A 16855-nucleotide genomic window follows, 5' to 3' on the forward strand; every position below is an offset into this window, starting at 1 on the left:
TTTTTGGCATCAGGATCATTGATATCTAAAGATATTTCTGGCATATTTCTCGTTGGGGATTAACTACATTGTCTTTATAATGTATGAATTTATTTTCTGTGACTTTATACATTTTAAATATTTAATTTAACACCGCTAACTGTGGATCATAATCACTAATTAGGGGTTTTAGGTAGTTAATCTTACTTTTGTCTGTATTTATTCATTCCTCTTTCCTCAGCATAAGTAATGTTTTAAAAATGATGATGGATTTATTTTTGTGATTGGAAAAGCAATTCAGCAAGCATTTTTAAACTTTCCTTCACCTTCATTTGTTCTCACCAGTATTAGTAGATTTGGACGGAATATCCACCTTGTCCCTATTATTGAGCATATTTTTCTTTTTCTGTCTCCCTTCCTTCTTTCCCTCCTTCCTCTCTCCCTTCCTTCCTTCCTTTTTTTTTCTTTTTCTTTTTGGGATATGGAAGTTCCCAGATCAGGGATTGAATCAAAGCCACAGCTGTGACCTACACCATAGCTGTGGCAACACCAGATCCTTAACCCACTGTGCAGGGCCAGGGATTGAACCTGAGTCTTCACAACAGCCCAAGCCACTGCAGGCAGATTCTTAACCCACTGTGCCACAGCAGGATCCCCATATTTTTCTTTTTCATCCAAAAGTACTATTTATTCTGTACATTTAGTTCTTATGTTGAGTGTTTGCTAATGATATTAAGCCTCTTATTCTAAAAATGGACATGACCAGAAGCTGCATATTTTCCACGCCCCTAGTTTATTATATACAATTTGTCAGAGAAAGTAGCCAAGTCAGCTCCTTGGAAGTCTGAGAAAGCATATTATGCTCTGCCAGGCATATCTGTAAATGAACCCTGTGGATGAGAACTAGACAGAGGGTTTACAGAGAAGTAATGCTGATGTCATTTCATTGGAATGAAGGGGCTGCTGTTAAAACCGCAAATACATTCTATAGCTAGCAGCTAAGTGTCTAGGTCTATTTCTCTTCTAAGAAGAAAAAAAAAATGTGAAACAAGCTAAAGAAGTAAATTGTGTTTATAAAGGGGTATATTTTAATTAGTTTAGGTCTTACAGTTATACAGACAATTTAAACTTAGTTTTCTTTGGAGCAAATGTGAAAACCATTATTATATTTGTGGAACGTTTAAATTTCACATGACACATTTTCCCTCTATGTGTGTGGGGTTGTTTTATTTTGTTTTGTCGTCCTTTAAAAAAAATGTATTAGCTTTGATAGCGAATTTTTATTTTAATCTTCCCTTTGCTAAAAATGCCTTATTTTCTTGGGTGGAGACGTGCATTTTGGAGGGAAGAAAGGTGTAAGTCACTGAGCTGAATCTCTCCTCCCTCCCCCCCCCCCCCCCCCCGCTTTTTTTTTTTTTTTTTCCCCACATTTCCAAATGGAGTAGTTTTCACCTCATTGGGGCATGTTTAAACCAGAGGATTCCATCTTAACGCCTCTTCAGGAAATTTCCTGCACCCAGTGTGTCTGTCTGCAAAGCAGAATGCCCTTGCTCTGTTTGGAAAGCTGTCTGAGGCTGCCTGTAATCCCTTTTCACTGATCACATTCTTCACTACAGAGGAAAAAGACTTTCAAATATTAAGAAGGTGATGATGTACAAAGGTGGGCCGTTGTGTCCGCCCACTTCAGCCATGGTCGCAAGCAAAATTGAAGCAGGTGGAAAAGTGATTTTAATTTGTTTGCTTACTTCATGGCAGCTTCATTGTGGGGAGAAAAAAACAAAGTTGGCTTAGAAGATGTGCCTTCTGGCTAAGTTTGCTTGCTGAGAAACCAGAGGGAAGGAGGCAGCCCTGATAATGAAGACAGGGCACCTTGCCCTCAGCCTTGCATTTCTGCCTCTTCTGGACAACCTCTTGTTCATTTGGCACACATCAGGTTCTTAGAGGGCACGAGAGGACAAAACTAAACAAAATATAGTTTTCTTTTTAAACTTGATATAAAAGATATCCTAACGGCAAATCACCAGAACTGTTTTTCTTGGTTTACTTTTGTGAGGAGATTCGTTATTCTAATTTTTTTCTCCTTTCTCACAATATGGTATGTGTTTGAGACAAAGACTGAGAACAAGAAAGCATGTCAGCAGGCAAAAGCTTGATCCAACTCTGAAATGTTCTCTGTAAGGCTAGTCTCCGAGGCCATTTTGTAGAAAGCATAATAATTCATAGACTACTCTGAGGCACGGTCAAATCTTGGTTTGGGAGAGGTAGGCCACGGTCTGAATTTACTCAGTTATTTAGATAGTAAAATTGTGAAGTTTGGCATTTTCACACCAGACTGTTAGTGTTCATACAAGAGTTTATTTTATATGTGCTAAGTAACTGTCACTTGAGCTCAGTTAAACAAATTCTGTTTTCACTCTTATTTGTGCAAATCGTGCGCCTAGCATTTATTTACTTTTTTTTCTTAGTTTGAAAAAAAGCATTAAATAAAGGTAATGTGAATGGTATTTCCCTCTTTTTTTTCCATATTCACAATTCAGAACCTTGAAAGAAAGAGGGATCCAGTCCGGCTTTGATACCACATTCTGTTGATATAATAGGGTCGTGACTGTCCTGTCACCACCTTTCCTCCTCATGCCTTGCCCTTTTTATTTTTCATCTTCTCAGAGTCCTTTGTTTATTCGGCTCTATTCATGGCCTGTTTTTTCTTATTCTTCCTTTTCTCACTTGCCTGTCCCCAGATCCAAAGGCCTTTGCTCTATTCACTTGACAGCCTTTTTGGAATTTAAAAAAAAAAAAAAATACACCCACAACTCTCATGGACTGAAGGGGTCCCCAGTGCTGCCTCCTTTTTCTCCCATCTACCTCAGTACAAATTCCCACCAGTCTCAAGCCTCGGCTCTTCTCTCTCCACACCCTCTCCCTCATGACCCCCAGGTCTCTCTTCATCCATCATGTTGCAGCCAGTAGTTCTGCTTGCTTTCGAGAAATACTGGACATGTATGGACTTGTGGTCCTAGGGAAACCACATCTGCTTTCTGAGCCTATTTCCTCCTTTGTGCCTCAACTTCATTTCTCACTCAGCAAAGACACCTGCAGGGGGATATAAATTGCTGCAGCCACTGTGGAAGACTGTATGGAGATTCTTCAAAAAACTAAAAATAGAGTTGCCTTATGATCTAGCAGTCCCACTCCTAGTCATATACCTAGGCAGAACCATATTTCAAAAAGATATATGCACGCCAGTGTTCATACTAGCACTATTCACAATAGCCAGGACATGGAAACAACCCTAAATGTCCATTGACACATGAATGGATAAACAAGATGTGAGATATATATATATAGGAATATTACTCAGCCATTAAAAAGAATGAAATGCCATTTGCAGCAACATGGATAGAACTAGAGATTATTGTACTAAGTGAAGTAAGTCAGGCAAAGAAAGACAAATACCATATGATCTCATTTATATATGGAATCTAAAATATGACACAGATAAACAATATCTAGGAAACACAGACAGATTTGGAGAACAGACGTTTGCTATGCAGGAAGAGGCGGGGCAGGGAAGGATTAGGAGTTTGTGATTAGCAGAGGCAAAATATCATATATAGGATGAATTAACAACAAGGTCCTCTTATATAGCACAGGGAACTATACTCAGTATGCTGTGATAAACCATAATGGAAAAGAATATGAAAAAGAATATATATATGTATATGTAAAACTGAGTCACTTTACTGTACAGCAAAAATGAACACAACTTTGTAAATCAACTTAATAAAATTTTAAAAAAGACAAGATGCCTGCAGGTTTTATGCTCAGAACTGGAAGTGAAAGCTATGGTGTGTAGAATAGACTGCAGTCCTGCTTATGGGTGTAAACTGGAGCAAAGTCTGTCTTGCCAGGAAGACTATAAAGTCAGCAAGGTGATGGTGCCTGAACAACACATATCTATGAGCTCAGAAAATATCAGCTTTTGCTATTATAATCAGACAGACAAGGGAAGTTCTGACCTCTATTTGGAAGTTGTTTTTATCTCAGTCAGAGCCTTTCATTGTATGTCTGGCTTTTAACCTGAAACCTTTTTTTTTTTTTTTTTTTTTTTTTTTTGGTTTAAGCAGACTTTTTTTTCCTGCCCTCCTCCTTCTAATTCATCATCCTTTCCCCTTTTCTGTCAAAAGTATAACCAATTCTGTCATCTTTGTGTGTTTGAAAGCTGGCTGAGGGGAGGGAGTCTTCAAAAAAGTGTTTAAACTTTCTTTTCTTTCATATCATATCTAGTAATAGTGCTGAGGATTCTTTCTTTGCAGAGAACTTTTAATTCTTCCCTTCTTTCTTTGTTGAAAGTGCAATCATCTCTGTTCTAGACTAACCTTTATTACCTCAAAGATCGAGTCTGGCTTCTTGTCCTTCTGAGACGCTTTAAATGTCAATCATGGTAGAAGAAAATAAAGATCTCCTTCAGGTTGCTATTTGCATATATCTAGTGTTTGAGTATATCGATGTGAGTATTCGAAACCATAGCATCCTTCAAGCTCTGGAAGGATGATTTAGAAATTTTTGTCTTTAACAACTGAACCAGTTCATTTATTGCAACTGTGTTTGTGTGTTTTTACTGACAATTAACTTACGAGATACACAGTATTTACGGTTGGCTTAGTATGAGCTTCCAGAATGTGATGATATGTTTTGACTTAGGGATGTAATGCAATATCTATATCTTAACATGAATACATGATTATAAGTGAGCTTGGAGATTTTACCCTTGAATGTGAATGTTCTTTTAGTTGTAATTTTTAAAAAATATATTGCCACTAGCCCATTTCTTTTTCTCACCAAAATAAAGGTAAACATGTTCTACCAACCAGAATGCAGTGGAAAGAGATGAAGAGCTGATTCTTTTAAAGTTTCTGGTGGTGCCAACTAGGATTTGTTGTTATTTTTCATCCAGGCTTGGTTCATTTATTGAGTCACCAAGTATCTATCAAGCCCTGATCCTGCAGGATCTGGGTGAGGTGCTCTGGTCTGAGTGGTAGACACACCCTCCAACAGGGCCAGGATTTGCTGCCTGCCCTGTGGCCTGGTCTTGTGTCCCCCTAACACTAAGGTGGGGGTCACATTTTAAGTGGCTGTAAAACCAAAAAAGAATGTGTGACAGAGTCCTCTGTGGCCCACAAAGTTGAAAATATTTACTCTCTGGTGATTGACAGAAAAAAAAAAAAAAATTGGTCTTCTCTGGACCTATAATGTCTCTGCCTTCCTGAAGCTTATATTTTAGTAATAAAGCTTTATAGTAAAGTATAAGCAAAGGAACAGTTAAACAGGAGAATTAATATCAGACTTTGATAACTGTTAGGAAGGAGATAAGTAGCATCTGAGAGTGATTGGAGGGAGGCTGGGAATGGGGGGGGGTCAGAGTTGAGGTGGGCTTCTTTGAAAAGGTGACTTTAAGATTAGTTACGAATATTGAGAATGAACAGCCTTTGAAAAGCAGGGCTAACTAACCTGTTCTGACCCTAATTCCACTTACCCCTTCACTTCCAAATGCCTCTTTGCCCACAGGGCTCAGCTGGATGTTGGTTCTTAGGAGACATCTAGAATGATGTCTCTTGAGTGGCCTTTACCATAGCACTTGTCACTTTGTAATCCCCTTTTTGCTTGCATTCCCCCACCCCCACCAGACCTGAAATACCTTAAGGGCAAGGACATATGATGATAATCTTATCTCTCTAGGTAGATCGCTCATAAACTAGGTTGGGCAGTTAAACAACTCTTTAGACTCAAAATCGGATCCCATCAAGCAGATTGTGAAAGTCAAAAGTTTGTTTTGGCAAAACAAATTCTTATATTTAAATTCTATCTTTTATCCTCTCCTGTATACATCATTTCACCCCTATGCTCCCTCTAAGCACTTTTCCGCTTTCATTTCCAGAACAGTTCTTTCCCTGCCCCCAAACTTGGCCATCTGCTCTTATTAAAAGACACCATCATCCTTTCAGTTGACCAAGCCAAAAACTAGGAATTATCCTTGATTCTTCTCATTCCCTCACCCTTGCCTATCATAGCCAACCCTTTAGCACCTATAGCTTCAAAACCAGACCTGTTCTTAGCACCACCCAGCCCAGTCCAGCTCCATCCTGTACCTGGGCCAGTGTAGCAATGTACTTACTGGTCTTTTTACTGCCACTCTTAGCTTTCACGTGTCCAATATTCATGCAGATGCCAAACAGATCTTTGCAAACTCAAAGTAAGATTATGTCAGGCCCTCCACATAAAACACTCCAGTGCTGCCCATTGAACTTAGGAGAAAAACTGAATTAAAAAAATCTGAACTCACAGCCCTGCCTGAACCAGCCCCTGTCTCTTCAACATCATCTCTGTGTTGCCCTCATCTTCTAGCTGCCCTGATCTCCCCCTTCTCCTCAGGGGATTCTTTCCCTGTTGCCTGTTGAATTATTAGGTGGAATTCAGAGTTAATCTGATCAACATTGTGAATACGTAAAATAGTGGCAGGTTAGCACAACCACAGTTAAATTTTTACCCTAAAGACACCCCTAGTCCTGATTTTCCTTATCATGTTTGTGGCACCCAAAGTTCCTGGTTAACAGGCAACTGCTTAATGATAACCCTAGTTAAGGCCTTGGGAAAGAAACTTGACAACCTTATTGTCTTCTAATGGTATTAACTGATTTTCTTCTTTTCTTCTTTTTGCCATGCAGAGTATGAGTTGGAAGTAAAGAGGGTACAAGACATTCTTTCGGGAATAGAGAAACCACAGGTATGTCTTCTGGATTTCTCAGCATAAATGGTGCTTTTTAAAGTATTTCAAACATGCTTTTTTTTTTTTTTTTTTTTTTTTTAACCACGTAGTAGGTAAGCAAAAGGGCCCCTTCCCATTGCAGATTATTCACCAACTATGAAATAGTGCTGTTATTAGTGGAGCTTGAAAATATAAAACAGCAGTCTTCTGTTCAGTCATCATCCACTCAAATGTCTTCTTTATTTGGATATTCCAAATGCAATTAGGTATTCATCCCAACTTCCAAGGTTACACCCCTTTTCCCCCAAAGGTCCGCAGAACAGTGTTCTTTTGGTAATTCCCCTTTACCTGTGTAAATATAGTAATAATAATTTTTGAAAACCTCAGTCATTCAAAGTATTTTTCCAGGTAAATTTCAGAAAGATACTTAAATATAAGCTGAGTAAAATAAGTCCAAAGTATAATGGCAAGGAAGAAAATTGGCGGGAGTAGTGATATTGTGAGGTTTTAAGTGTGATTTTGCCAGATGCTTTGAAATTAAAGTGAAAAATTCAAAATGTTGATTCAGCCTTTCATCTGAGTTTCCATAGCCAAAGTTCTTTGGAGTGTTTTCTAGCTGAATTGGAAAACCTTGATTCTTCATGTGTTTCAAATACTGAGGCTTTTTAACAGAAGAGGCCAAACATGCCTCAGGGTACATAGTTAAGAGTTTGACTAGACCTAAAAACATGAGGTGTGCTGGATGGAGGCACAATGGACCACTTGTAGAGGAGTGGGCTATTAGCATTGGGTTGGGGAGTCTGCACTTCAGCCAGTAAGGAGCAGGTTGCCATTTGAGAGTTTATAAGCAAAGAAGGTCTATAATCAGGGCTGTACTTTCAGGAGGATCAGACAGATGGCAGGTGCACTAGAGTGAGAAGAGACTGGACCCAGGGAGACAAGTGTTAGGAATCTTACTGTAGTGCCGGCAAAAGGCTGTGGGAAGCAGAATTAGGTGGGTGGCATCAGGTGTGGCAAGGAGAGAATGGATTCTAGAGCCATTCTAGTTGAAAATCAATAAGGCATCACAGCCTATTAGATATCAAGCATACATGCCTCCTTTCATAAGTTGCTTCCTCTGAGCTGGCTCCCCTGATTTTTGTCCCTGCCCATCAAGTGGGACACTCCACATGGTGTTTGGTACCATTGGTACCCCAGCTTCCCTGTGCTCTGCATGTCATTAATCATTGTGCTCTGTTTACTTGTTTTGTGTTTTTGCCAGTAATCTGTGAGTTTCTCTAGAACGGGTTCATGTCTATGTCATTTTTGCATATTCAGTGCCATTCTTAAGCATGTGGAATTCGTTTGCATCTAGGAAGACAGTCAAGTGGGCAGTTGAAAGTGGCAATCAGTGCTGGGGAGGGAGAGCAGGGAGGTAGCCTTTGGGAGAACACGCTTGGGAGTGGTAATTCAAGCTTGGGAGTGGTAATTCAAGTTGTAGGATGAGAGCCTTGGGGATGGAGGTGGAGGACAGGGAGAGGTTAGAGGGCAGAATTATAAAACAGGCTTACATTTATGCTACTACAGAAAGAGGAAAGATCCATGAGGAACACAGAAGGGTCATAAGCAGCGTGAGCAGGCAGAGCCCCAGGTTAGTTGACTATCCCATATGTAGTCAAACGGCTTCATAGTCTTGTCTCTGTCCTGTGTATAGAGACTTGACTTATACACAGGACAGAGACTTATTCCTGGTCATTTCTTCCCTGCAGAAGTGATGGTTGGTTTCTGAGAATTATGAGGCTCTAGCAAGATAAAAAGCAGTGTTTATCTGCTTTAGTCCTTTCCTTGATTCAGCATTTATTAAGCACCTCACTCTTTACAAGTTTTAGAGCAGAGCAGACAGGCTTTTGTGTAAATGGTCATGATATTAGGTGTAATAAAGTGGGTCTTACTTGGCTGAAATCCGGGTGTCAGCTAGGCTGTATTCCTTTCTAGAGGCTCTGGAAGTGAATCTGTTTCCTTGCCTGCCTTTTCTAGCTTCTAGGGGCTCTGCATTTCTCGGCCCATGACCCCTTCCATCCTCATATCCCCTTCTCTGACTTTCCTGCTGCCCTCTTTCACTCACAAAGACCTTGTTATTACATCAGCTCCACCCAGATAACCCAGGATAGTCTCTGCCTCACAAGATCCATAATCACTCATGCAGAGCCTCCAACCTTGGAGGTTCCAGGAATTAAGATGTGGACATCTTTAGGGGGTCATTTCTGCCCACCACACCAGCCCCTGGTGCGCGAGTAAACCTTCTCTTCTGGGTGACAGTGCACCCCTCCTTCCCAACCCGAGTTGTTTACACCATTGTTCTCCCTTCCTTCCTCTTCCTTCCTCTCCTCCCCCTTCTCCGCCTGAAGTTCTCATTCATGATTGTGTTTTATTTAATTCTGTGCCCCCAGTACCTATCACTGTCCTTGGCACATTGTGAACCCTTAACAAGTATTTGGAAAATAAACGTGTGGCAGCCTGCAGTGACTGTGGTGAGACTCTGCCAGGTGAGCCAAAGGCCTGAAGTCTGGCCAGCATCAGATGAGGCCCAGCCAGCATGGTGGAATGTGGGGACGACTGGAGCCAGAGTGCCAGGCAGCCGCGTGGAGGGGAGGGTCCTGTGAGTTGGGACCCAGCGTGGCCATTAACTGTCTCTGTGACCCTGAGCCTGTTTTCCTTATCTTTGGAAGGTTGGATAATAACTACCTCATGGGGCTATCTAAAAAGTAAATTATATACTATTTATAGAGTCCTTGGAATGGAGAATTATTCTGTACTCTATGGCATATCATTAGGCAAAAGTGAAACTCCATGCTGCATTCTGAAATGGGAAGGAGGGCTGTTCACCTTCCCGGGAAAGAAACAGATGCAGAAATTTCAGCACACAGTTCTATAAAGGATTGTTGTTCTTAATTTTTTTCCCCCTTTCAACTGCATCTGGTAACACCTCCAAATAAAACACATATATTTTTCTTCAGGGTTTTGCAGGTGATTAGTTTTCAGTGTAGAAACAATATTGAAGACTTGCGGATTCCAATCATCTTTCTAGAACTTTGGGCACCCTGAATTAAGCAAGTCATTTACTCTTCAGAAACTCAGATACTCTAAAGATTGAAATACTTAGTCATTAAATAAAATAGGATACAGATATTTGTCCTGGGATGGTAACAACTTCATAACTTGGGGACTGTACCCATATAGCCACTGCCATACCAGAGAGGTAAGCTTGAGGTTATTCTAAGTGGTGTAGGAATCAACCTCTACTAGTGTCACCAGTTCCAGCCTAACATGGTTTAATCGGCTCTGCTGGTGGTGCTAGACGTGGTCTCCCACATACTGCTGGCCTGTTTATTTTCAGGATGTAAATCACTATAAACTGAATTGTGGTTCTGCGTTGTTTCTATCCACTAATGTTTAGCTTGTAGAAACAATTGATTTGTCAGTTCCAGAAGTGAGTAAACTGACCTCAAAAGAACAAGTGACCCTGCAAGAAGCAATTCCTTGAAAGATAAACAGTAGGTCTGGAAACAGATTTGAGGTTCTTAGAACTTAGGAATTATAGAAACAGATGATTCTGAAAATTCCTAGATTTGAGTATCTTTTTCTTTGAATACTGATCCCTTTGACCTCTTCCTTTTAAATTTTCCTGTATGTTGTTATTTTTCATAATGGTACTTTAGAAGTGAAGCCAATATTGCTGTGGTAATATTTTCTTAACATACTCCCTAAATTGGATCAGCAGGCCTCCCACATAGTTAGATCCAAAGACCAGACCAAATTTAGGAGCTGTGAACTTGCATAGAAATATTTTCAAACATAGGAGTAATAGTTTAGTAACTATGAGAGTAAATGATGTTTTTGATTCAGAAAATGAATATCAGTACAATTTCACAGAATAGTATTAAAACACTGAGATGAACAGGAGAGAAAGGAACAAGAAGAAAGAGAGCTCTAAAGATTGCATATCAAACCAGCTGCAAAGATAATACAGTCTTATCATTGCCATATGTGTATAGACACGCATATATGCTTTTAACTAGCAGCCGTTCCAAGTTCAAATCTATATTTAATAAATACATAGATAAGACTGATTTCTAATCAGTGTGTAATCATTTAGAAGTAGATGGTGGTTTTATGAATCCGTCAAGATACTTCAAAGCAGTTTAAATAATTTCTGTGCGGACTTAAACAAGTAACCTTAACAGCAGACCCCTCTATATCACTAGTACTGAAATAAATACCACGTTGAGTCTTGTCCAATAATTTTGTAACTAGAAATCACCACTTTTATCACCATTGCAAAGGAGATTGATTTCCATTTATGGTGGAATAATTAAACATCAGAAAGTCAGTTTTATGGCTTCTAAACTTCTTTTTTTGAACCACAGCCATGATAATCATTGTGATGATCAGATTAGCAGCACAGCAGTTCCGTTCTGTGGTCACATATGGTAAGATGTTTCACCAGAAAGAGAGAGAGACTGAGTGAGGGTGAAGCTCGATTAAGAGTGCCATGACTCTGAAACTGGCTTGAACCCAGCCTTGTTCCTAGAGTTCTGAGTCTCTCATGGAGGCTATCGCCTCCCGGGACACTTGGAGTAAAGGCATCGACTGCTGAGGATTCTCCTTTACGTGGCATTCTCTTGAAAGGCACTGTGTAATTCCCTGGCATTGGCCTTGGAGTGGAAGTGAGTTCCAAATTCTAATAGAGACAAAGCACTCTTTCTCTCAGGATTCCAATGCCTAAAGAGAGGAAACCTGAGGCCCAGGAGTCGGTGCAAGGGAGGGAGGGGGAGAAAAGGGGAGGACAGGCCTCCCAGCCCTAGTAGTAATTGAGGTGGCAGGCTGCTCAGATCCAGGAAAGAATTCCCAGAAGCTGCCGTTTTTGCAAACAAGCTGAGTTCTCCAAGTGCACTTCTGATGGGCTGGCCAGTGGGAAGAATGCGCTTGCAAGGAATCTGTTCAGTTGACAGTTGGCCTTCTTAAGGCTTGCTCAAGCCTAGGGAAAGGGGGAGCGTTATTTTAGTTGGTGTGTCAAATGTTGTGCATCACTGCTCCGTTAAGTGATACTTTTTAACCAAGTCCTTAAGGAAAGAAAGAAAATGTTTTTGTTTGATTTACATATATCGTGAAATTATCATCACAGTAGATTCAGCTAATATCCATCATCTCATACAGATACAATATAAAGAAAAAAGGAAAAAAAATTTTCTCCTTATGATGAAAACTCTTAGGAGTAAATTCTTAATAGCTGATGAAAATAGTAGGAGTTTAAAGGGATGTGAATTTATGGCTACCTGTTCAGTTATCTATAGTGTTAGCCTTTGAGCAATTTTGAGATGTGGTGTTACTTCACACCACCATTCATAGAAGCACTGTTACTACGCACTTGCACTGTGCTCTTGGAAATGGGCCATTTATCACCTCACTTGAATGTTTCTCAGTACCTAATCAGCATCTGTTTAAATTATAAACTGCACTCTTCAAAGCAAAATACCTTTTTAAATAAAAAATCAAATATAATGTCCAGTATCTCAAGATTTCTCATTAGTTGTATGTGAAGGAATTCAGCAAATACAGCGGTGTGTGTAGTAGAAATGCTGCCTTAAAATCTAGTCAGGGAACAACACCCACGTAAACCGGTAAAGCAGAATATAATAAGATGCATGCCAAATATAGGTGCCCACAACATGTGTGACTGAATGCAAGGAAAGTAGTGGCTGACTCTGGGCGGGGGGCGAGCGCAACAGCCCTGTACAGAAGCTTCTCCTGAATTGATCTCAAGCTGCTATGGTTCCCTCTGTGCTCAGTGTCCGCCATGAGGCCCCTCCCAAACCTCTCTCTCTATCAGGCAGAGATCATATCTTATTCATCTTTGTGTCCACAACCCCTTGCAAGGTAAGATTCGATGATTCAATGAATAAATAAAGCAGCATTTGAAATGGGTCTTTAAAAAGTTTGTAAAGTCAGGAAAGCAAGAAAGTCTAAAACCACATCTCAGGGTTTGGGGATGGCATCCTGAAGGGGGATCACAGCTGTGTGTCAGAGAGGAGTGGGTGGAAGAGGAGCTGCCAGTCTGGAGCAGTAGCAAGAAGGGCAGAGATTCCTTCAGTAACAGTGTCTCCTCAGGGTTTTCTAAAGACATGTGTAATGCTAGTCTACTCTCCACCATGCACCTAAATCAGAAACTCAGACTGTCTTATTCCCTTTGGTTGTTAGTAACAACTGCTATTCACAGTTGAATATTATTTGGGTCTTCTTAGGGAGTCCTGCAGTCCAGCAGGGAAGCTAGGTAAATGCTATAAACATAGCAGTGGGTGGCGGTTGCAACAAGGTGCTGTGGACGTAAAGAGGATGGTATGTTTCAGGGATAATGAGGCCTGCCTGGGGTCTTGAAGGATGAGAAGGAGTTTACTACATAATTGCTTAAATATGTAATGATTCTGTATCTATATAGAACAGAAATGAGATGGAGGGGTCTCTTCTCAAAGTGGAATGAAGGACAGACTGAAAAGGGAGACTAAGTACTCATTTTCCATATCTATTGGTCATGCTTTTAAATTATTTTATCTTTTATTTCTCTTTATTTAGATCAGATAGTGACAAAAGTAGAGGGGGAAAAAAAAGAGAGATTTAGTAGCTTAGAATCTCTATCCACAGCCCAATAATCTGTAGCTATAAAGTCTTGCAGGGACATTAAGATACAGTATATATTTCACTCTTATTTTACTTTTAATGTTATCCAGACCAATATCCAGAGAGCAACAAATGTAAATGTTAGAAAATTAGAACGTTAAAGTGCTGTTGATAGATTATTTTAAAGAATTTGACCATACATTAGATTAGGTTTCTCTAGAAACAGACGCTGAAACAGATTGGAAGGCAAATAGTGTATGTAGGAAGGTGCCCCCAGAAAGTACCACTAGAGTGGAGATGTGAAATTGCGGAGAAGCCAGTGCAGGGTCTGCGAATGAGCAGGTATAGCTTTGGGCAGCTGGGGCTCAGTCCTGCTGAGGATGCCTGGGAGGTAGTGTAAGAATGTGCTTCACAGAAGCCCTAACTAAAGGAGGAAAGTGGGATGTTTAGAGTCTGATTCCTTTGTTCAAATGTAAGCCAAAAATAAAAGCAAAGCCTAGAGCGATAAAACATCTCCACACATGTTTCTGCCACCTTTCAGCCTGGGCTGTGGTTCCACCCCCACCCCACCCCCATCCCCCAGTCCCCATTCCCCATCCCCCAGGTTTTCCCAGTAACCTGCAGGACTTTGAGGAGCATAGTTTGAAAGATCTTGGCAGGATGGATCAACATCAAACAAAGCTTGGAGGCTGCCAGAAAGTACCTGTGGGTATATGGATTCCTTCCACATGGTGTGATGACCATCATGGAGATTACTGAAGTTTCACGTTCAACTTTGTCACCTTTAGGAAAATCCCCAAACATGACATTATTTTACTGTCTGAAGGACCAAGTGTGAATTGTACCAGATTTGGACATAAATTTGCATAATAAGGACAGATGTTTCAGTAGCTAAAGTTTGGACATCAAGTCTGTGACAGGAGAGTACCATACAGGATGTTTTTGTTGTTGTACTTAAAATTGTTTTTATTGAGTTAACTCTGCATATATATATGTATAACTGGGTTACTTTGCTGTGTGGCAGAAATTTGCAGAACATTGTAAGTCAACTACAATAAAAAAATTTTTAGAAAGTTGCCATTGTGGTGTAGTAGGAACGAATCCGACAAGGAATCACGACGTTGTGTGTTCAATCCCTGGCCTCGCTCAGTGGGTTAAGGATCCAGCGTTGCTGCTAGCTGTGGTGTAGGTTGCAGATGCGGCATGGATCTAGTGTGACTGCCGCTATGGCTGTGGCCAGCACCTGTAGCTCCGATTAGATCCCTAGCCTGGGAACCTCAATGTGCTGCTGGTGCGGACCTTAAAAAAAAAAAAAAAAAATTAAAAAAATTAAAAAAGTAACAGGAACTCTGTGAGCCATTTTTATGCCTCTGCTAATAATCACAGAATGTTCTAGGGAGAAACGTAGTGTCTGATCCATGGGAAATGGATGTGAATATTTTTGTCTCCTGTTTTTCTTCCTCAGGTTTCTAATATTCAGGCAAGAACAGTTGTATTGTCCTGGGCTCCCCCTGTTGGACTTTCATGTGGACCCCACAGTGGTCTTTCCTTCCCCTACAGTTACGAGGTTGCCTTGTCAGACAAAGGACGAGATGGAAAATACAAGATAATTTACAGGTAGCGTATATTTCCGTGTGTTTTTCTCAGCTGCTCAACTGTGAAATTGGAGTTCTTAAGGTCACTTAAAAACAAAGGGAAAATTTAATGGCTTTGCGAATTTTCCTTTAAAATAGTTCTTTTTAAGAATTAGTGATGAGGAGTTCCCTTAGTGGCTCAGTGGTTAATGAATCCGACTAGGAACCATGAGGTTGCAGGTTTGATCCCTGGCCTTTCTCGGTGGGTTAAGGATCCGGCGTTGCTGTGAGCTGTGGTGTAGGTTGCAGACACAGCTCAGATCCCACGTTACTGTGGCTCTGCGTAGGCCAGCGGCTACGGCTCCGATTTGACCCCTAGCCTGGGAACCTCCGTATGCCGTGGGAGCGGCCCAAGAAAATGGCAAAAAAAAAAAAAAAAAAAAAAAAAAAAAAATTAGTGATGCTTATAATGTTCAGAGTTAATTTTGTCCAGAGCAATTGCTAATCAGAAATAACTTTTATAAAGCACTATTTGGTGTTGGTTAAATATGTCACTTGGTTATATTAGCTTGCCAGTATAGTACTAAAGAAAATTTTTCTATTAATGTTGTCAGGGTAAAAAATGAGTATGCCTTTTAGTTTTCACATTTATCATACACTCATATGATCACCTCTTTTTAGGCCCAGACCTTTTACTAGTCTTGTTTTTCAGAATTCTACAATGTGGTTTTTCCATTTCACCCTACGTCTTATCCTTCACAGCAGCTTGCCAGTCTGTAGTAAAGCATTTTCATTCTGAGGCTTTCTTAAATGGTCAAAAGTTTTGCACACAAAATAAGGGATTATTCCCTTCCACTTTATGGAATCCAAGATATTAGCCGTTCAAGTGATTTATAGCTATGTTCTAAATGTGATTAAAAAAAAAAAAAACTGTTAGGATCAAGTCTTTTCTCTCTTGTAATTGCTTAGATTTGCAGAGCAGGCGCTCAGAAATGTGGTCATGTTTTCACTACTTGTTTGACCTCTATGACTGGCCCTGGGAACTACTGCCCAAGCCCAGTGTATCATGGTCACATAAATCCCACCTCTTCCTCTGCCAGAGAGGCTGGTTTTCTCACCATTTCATCAGTGCTGCATCAGTCCTGTAGACCTTGCATCTCCCCAGCCACTTAACATCTTAACTCACTCCAGGGACTTGTCTTCTTATGGACAAAGGAAAAGGGGGAAAGAGGGAGAGAGGGAAGACCTTTAGTCACTCTCTTCTCTTGTTGGTGCCCATGGGGCTTCTGTGGTCTCTTGCTGGGCTCCTGCAGGAGTCTCCCCGGGCTCCCCGCCATTCACTCTTGCTCTCTTACCATCCAGCCACCACGCTGCAGACACAGCAGGCAGGTCGTCCCCCCTGTGAGAACGTGGTGCTTCTCCACTGTGCTTAGCGTGGTCCTCACCCTTTACTCTGACTCACAACCATTGAGTTCTCTTTGGAAAAGACAGAATTGGTAGTGACCTTCACAAAATAGAGAGCACCATTTCCCCCAGCCCACAAGAAACAGATAGATTCTCTCAGTGCATGATGGTCATTAGTGGCAGGAGCTGGAGTTCTAAAAAAGTAAGGTTACAGTAGATAAAAATATCTATTGGGGAAATAACAATTTAAAAAATTTTTTTAAATAAAAGAAAAAGAAAGTAGGAAGGTTGGGAATGAGGGGAGCAGGAACTCTCCTGTCTTCATCTGAAATGACCAGCAGCCGCTCACCTCATACAGGTTGTTACATAAAGAATGGCCTAGATTTGGTGATTCTTTGGACTTTTTTAAGGAATTGCTGAAATTTTGAAATGTGGAAATTTTCCTAATGTTGAATTTACTCAACAAATTCAAAAAACTTTA

General features: G+C 40.5%; 1 protein-coding gene across 4 annotated transcripts in view; it reads left to right on the plus strand.

Moving 5' to 3' along the window:
• FNDC3B (fibronectin type III domain containing 3B) overlaps positions 1-16855 on the plus strand; it is a 344224-nt gene that overhangs the window by 233291 nt on the left and 94078 nt on the right. For all 4 annotated transcript variants that reach the window (XM_021069801.1, XM_021069803.1, XM_021069800.1 and 1 more), the window contains 2 exons: positions 6702-6760; positions 14862-15013. In XM_021069801.1, coding sequence (XP_020925460.1) covers positions 6702-6760; positions 14862-15013 — 211 coding nt within the window. The remainder of the gene's footprint in view (positions 1-6701; positions 6761-14861; positions 15014-16855) is intronic.

Source organism: Sus scrofa, chromosome 13 (assembly GCF_000003025.6).
Source record: "Sus scrofa isolate TJ Tabasco breed Duroc chromosome 13, Sscrofa11.1, whole genome shotgun sequence".
NCBI lineage: Eukaryota > Metazoa > Chordata > Mammalia > Artiodactyla > Suidae > Sus > Sus scrofa.